The sequence below is a fragment of the Schistocerca piceifrons genome, chromosome 1, assembly GCF_021461385.2.
Source record: "Schistocerca piceifrons isolate TAMUIC-IGC-003096 chromosome 1, iqSchPice1.1, whole genome shotgun sequence".
Classification (NCBI taxonomy): domain Eukaryota; kingdom Metazoa; phylum Arthropoda; class Insecta; order Orthoptera; family Acrididae; genus Schistocerca; species Schistocerca piceifrons.
Genome location: NC_060138.1, coordinates 401175615 through 401181614, shown reverse-complemented (window position 1 = coordinate 401181614; position 6000 = coordinate 401175615). Strand labels below are relative to the sequence as shown.

The window sequence follows — 6000 nt, the reverse complement described above, 5'->3', positions numbered from 1 at the left end:
AAACCTTTAGTGTAAAATATTGCTTATTCAGTAAGCAAATGTAAATAAATTGTTTGAAATTCATCTTATGCTGCATGTGTGTATGAATGTATTTTTATTCAACAGGTGGATGTCCTTGAATACATTCATGAAAAATCTTACATCCATGGGGATATCAAGGGTAGTAATATACTGTTAAGTCTGAAGAAAGGCTTGGAAGACCAAGTTTACCTTGTGGATTTTGGTTTAGCAACACGATATTCATCTACAGAATACAAGTTTGATCCCAAGAGAGCTCACAATGGAACCATTGAGTATGAGAGCAGAGATGCCCATGTGGGAGGTATGAAGAAATTACAAAATATATGTTACTAGCTTTATGTTAAATTGTGACAAACTTCTTTTTTAAAATGTATGTGTGTAGTGTGGTTATTATATAGTTTGCGTATTGTATTATGTCACTATATTAATCCTCATATTATTGTACGCTCTTAATTCCAACTGTTCTTCCAATGATCACAGCATTCCTTGAAGACTTGTTTGAATGGCTTTTAGCTTTCAAGTGCTTTGCTTAGTGTTTCTTCATTGCTTGATAGTGTGTGTGTGTGTGTGTGTGTGTGTGTGTGTGTGTGTGTGTGTGTGTGTTTTTCAGGAATACGCCTATTAGCTGTCAAAATCATGAGAAATTGTTATGTTTTGTACAGCTACAAAAGTAGAGTATATGTGGGCTCACAGACAAGCTACTGTTATACAAATATGTATATATACAGAGTGACTCATAAATGAGAAAAATATTCCAAGAACTGTGTGCTGCTTTGCACAAATCAAGAACCATAGTAAGTTTTTCCTCTCCTGGACTTGTTAGCAAAATAAAAAGAAGTTAACTATTTCTCCCACAGATTTATAACATTTGCATCAGTCAGCACTTTGAAGATACAAGAAAATACTCATTGTATTGTAGACAAATTTATTTAATTGGATAGATAAAAAATCTACTCACCAAGAAGTGGCAGAACACACACACAAAAGATTGTTGTAATTGGCAAACTTTCAGAGCTAGTAGCTCCTCCTTCAGGCAGAAGGGTTGAAGCAGAAGGAAGGAGGATGAAGGAAAAGGAGTAGAGAGGTCTAGGAAAAGGGGTAGATTTAGGAAAAGTCACCTTCTCGTGGTCTCGCGGCAGCGTTCTCGCTTCCCGAGCATGAGGTCCCAGGTTCGATTCCTGATGGGGTCAGGGATTTTTCCTGCCTCGAGATGACTGGGTGTTGTCGTGTCGTCTTCATCATCATCATTCATCCCCATTACGGTTAGAGGAAGGCAATGGCAAACCACCTCCACTAGAACCTTGCCTAGTGCGGCAGTGCGGGTCTCCCGCATTGTTCCCCTACACTCCATCATGGAGTATGGGACATCACCATCATCATCATCATCATCATTATCATCATCATCACCCAGAACTGCAGGTCAGGGCAGACTTACTGTAAGGGCTGAGAAGGAAAGACTGATTGTTGGGGACTGCATCGGACGACATTTGAAAACCTGAGAGCTTAAAGGTGGAAGACAGGGTAAATATGCAAGACAGAGATTACTACTAAAACATTGTGCACGAGTTGTGTTGTAGGACGCAATCAGTCATATAACAACTTGTGAATTGCATGATGTTGACAGTGACAGGTGTGCAGACTCATGTCATAAAGTTTGAGCTGTGGATTGAAAGAGTGGCTCATGGCTCAAGGAAGAATGCAGTTTACATCACAGACAAGCTGCACTGTGTTGCCACTCTTTATTCCTGGCTTATGCAGGTGCACTGGAACTTTTGAAAGTTTATTTCACACTTCTCGATTTCATGAAATTAATATGCTTTGCCATTTATTGACATGCAGGAAACATGAGAATTACAGTTTCATGTTTGTACCTGAATGTTTGAGAAGGGTGATGGACAGAATGGGTAGGGATTAGGAGATTGACAGAGAGAGGCAGAATGAGTAGACTGGCAGAGAGTGGGGGAGGAAGAGATTGGCGGAAGGAGAGGAGGAGTAGGACAGAGAGAGGGACTTAAGAGGATATGGACGGAGAGGGGGACCAAGAGCTGGCTGAAACCTGCAGTAGAAAGCTCTTGAGATATTTAGTGAGTCATGGAATGTATATCGGAAAGACAGATTAGGGGCCATAGGAGGGGGAGTGTTCATTGCGGTTGCCAAAAATATTGTCTCTATTGAGGTTGAAATTGTTTGTGACAGTGAAGTTATCTGGTTGTGTAACAGGTGTAGGTGAAACCAAGTTAAATGTTGGGTGTTTTTACAGGTCACTCGATTCTACTGTGACAGTTTTGGAGTCATTAAAGAAAGTCTACAGTCCGTAGTGCATAAATACCCAGTTCATGCAATACTAGTTGGAGGAAACTTTTACCTGGAGTATAGATTGGGACATCTAAGGATTCACTGCAGGGAGTACAGTCAATCAGTCTTGCAAAGTGCTTTTGGAAACAGTTTTCCAAAAAAGAAACTAGTTTGGTAGCCCACACACACTTAAAATATCTTTCACTTTGGAGCTACAAACAGGCCAAACCTCATCTACAGCGTAGTGCAGAGACAGGGATTAGTGATCGTGATATCATAGTGACCATGATTGTGAAAATTAATCGGTCAGTCTAGAAGGCTAGGAGAGTGTTTCTGCTAGAATGATCAGATATACAGTTGTTGGCATCTCACTAAGGTAATGAATCTGTTTCCAATTTGGCACTGAAATGAATACTGATGCAGAGTGAGTGATCCTATCTGCTAAGATATAGTTGAAATTAAAAGCAGAGTATCAATTATGTTATCTTTTCCTATTGCCTGGTCGTACACTGCGAGCATCGATTATCTTTAGTCTTCACCTGTTTTCCTGCTTCTTATTGCCTGTTACTGCTTTTTTAATTAACCTAAAGTTAACATGTTAGATGCATGAGCCCATTGAAGATGACAATATCACTCAGTTAATTAGACTGAAGAATGGAGATGAAGGTGGCTTCAGTGAAGAACATGCATTAATGTTTGTCCAGGTAGCTTTGGAAAGCACTGGAATCTTAATTCACGTTAAAAGCAGCAGCTCATAAGCTAACAGATCTATTAGCAGAAAGCATAATGGAGTCCAGCAGCATATAAGGCCGATTCTCACATTCATTTTTAATAGTCATGTACAATTTAGTGTCAGTAATACATTTCTGTGCTGGAAAAGCTCAAAGTAATAGTACACTGATAGATATCATATTTGTGAAAAACCACATGCCTATCCTGTTGTGGTAAATGGAATTCTGGGTCATGATGCACAGTCAGTCACATTAGATAACTTAGCTACGTGTGTAGACAGTAGCATACCAAATACCTTTCTAATGTGGGAGGGAGACAAGCAAACTAATTCACCTAATGTGAATGAAACATTCATCTTATAGCAAAACCATTAAGCACATGTATCAATACATAGTGTGAAGAGCTGTGTTTCGCAGTCAGTGCTGTTTTGTTCTGGAAAGAGAAACGGTTCATCAGTATTGAAAGTCACCAATTTGGGCCTTGTTTACTAGATTCTTGAAAACATATTTATTCTTTCAGTTTTGAAAAAAACTAGAGCTGCAAAGGAATAGTTATTATTATTAATAATAATAATATTTATTATTATTATTATTACTACAACAGAAAATCAGCAAAAGCTGTTTTTTTAATCATTAGTCTGAAACTTTCCTTGTGTATTGGACTGCATGATTTATCAGAAGATAACTCTGCAGAGCCCAGAAAAGTTGGCAGATGGATGTGTTATCAGTGCCAGTGGTTATCAGGTACCCACTAGGATCTTGTGGCCCAGTAGAGAAGTAGTTGTTTAATATGTCTTATTTTACTCATCTCAGTTAGATGGGGATTTGGATTCTGTGGAATTGGTCCACGATAAAGATGCAAAACACAATTATGTTTCATTCACTTCAAAATTTTATTGCATCTTGGGGAGGGGGGGGGGGGCAAAAATAGGAAGAATAATCGCACTAACACTGAAACAAAATCAAACGACTGAAGACACACTGGGCCATGTGGTCACAGTTTCACAGTTGTGATCACGTTTGTAATCTTTCATCTGTTAATACATTTCTTATTTTGTTGGAAGTGTAATTACAATTACTATTATCATAATCAAACAGTTTTATCAGGACTCCTTTTGACAATTTAATATTTTCACCTGACATTTATATTTTCATACTCCTTTAAAACTTTGACCTCAAGCAATGTTCCACTTACCTACTGTTTTGTTTGCACTCAGTTGTGAAGAATATTGAAGTTTAATATCTTATTGAACTGGAATGGTATACTGAGAACTAGTGGCAGGTAGGAGAGATTCACATTATGTAAACTGGGCACTAAATGAGTTTTAAAGGTGGTTAATCTCAATATATTTGCACTGTATCATAGTTGGTGGCCAGTTTCAGTTTCACAATTCACAGTACATACAGGTAAATGGAAGTGCATCTCCTCCCTTGTAATTCCATAAGGGAGGAGTATAACCTGACTACTAAGCAACATTTCGTTAACAGTATAAGGAAAAGATACATTACTACTCACAGTAAAGGTGCCACAATGAAAATGTACGCAACATTAACTACTTCTGACCAAAGCCTTTGCCAGAAAAGCAAAAATACCCCCCCCCCCACACACACACACACACACACCTACCTTCATTCACATAAGTTAGTACACCTTACACAAACATGACTGCCATCTCCAGCAGCTTGGACTGAAGTGCTGCCGGTGATTGCAGTTGGGTGTGTGAGTTGTGCTTGCTTGTGTCAATGAATGTGTGCATGTTTCTTTACCTGGTGAAGGCTTTGGCCAAAAGTTAATGTGCAAGTGTCTTTTTGTTGTGCCTGCTGCAACTCAAGTTGCCACCTTTACCATGAGTAGCACTCTTATCTTTGTCTTATATTGTTGGTATTCCAACCTGGAGTTAACATTTACTGTGGCAGGATAAATGATGACAGAATTACTATTGTATTAATGCACATACAATGATTTACAGTATTGTACCAGACTGTGTGTCACTGTCCAGTAAACATAGTTTGCTGATCATTAATACTTTTAAGGTAAATATTTACTAATTCACCAGAGGTTTCAAGAAACAAAGATGTTACACAGTTTCATATCTTTACAGGCACTCTTGTTCCATGTAGTGTATTAAGATGCAGAATTTCACCTTAACCAGCACAGAAATTCAAGCATTAAACTAGCGATATTTAGACATTAATGCGAACTAATGCATAGATATTATTCATATACCAGTCTAAAGTGATCAGAGGCAGAGATGTTAGTGGTATACTGCTTGGATGCGGACCGTTAAGTGATTCAACAAATTATTGTTATCTGTATTGCGAACATTTGTATTCAAACTATCATGGTGGTGATACGCAGATGCTTCCAAGTTACCTACTGCGGATGTTGGGTAGGGGTGGCTATATAAGGACAGGCATAAGAAAATCGTGTGAATTCTGAAAGTGCATAATGCTTTGAAATTCTGTTAGGTTAGATACTGCTATTTGTAACGGTTTATAAAATTTGTTTCCGGTTAGCAGTTCACAAAAATACATAGAATATTGTTATTACACAGTTTCTGAAATACCCAGTTTTTGAGTATGACATCCATCTTGAAAGAAATACTTTATGATAATAAATTATTCAAAATCTTAATTACAGGCAGAATTAATTAATGACAGGTACTGTCTGATTTAGAAAAAATACAGCAACAAAATTATGTTGTCAGACTTCATATTCTTGCAGTTATTAAAACATTTGCAATTTGGAGGATCTGACCTTTTGAAGTCACTTACTTCATAAGTTAATTACTTTTAGCTAATTGCAAATACGTTCTTGGAAAGTCAGGAATGTCTGCTTTTAAATGATTGGCAACAATATTCCTCTGCTGCTATTACCTTCCCTGTTATAAGATGTTGCTGTAACTTAAATTATCTTTACTGTTTAACTACCAACACTTTCAGCAAAACTAAT

General features: G+C 37.7%; 1 protein-coding gene across 2 annotated transcripts in view; it reads left to right on the top strand.

Annotated features, from left to right (window-relative positions):
- The window catches only part of LOC124794141 (serine/threonine-protein kinase VRK1), a 286964-nt gene that overhangs the window by 199732 nt on the left and 81232 nt on the right, over positions 1-6000 (top strand). For both annotated transcript variants that reach the window (XM_047258076.1, XM_047258075.1), the window contains exon 6: positions 106-322. In XM_047258076.1, coding sequence (XP_047114032.1) covers positions 106-322 — 217 coding nt within the window. The remainder of the gene's footprint in view (positions 1-105; positions 323-6000) is intronic.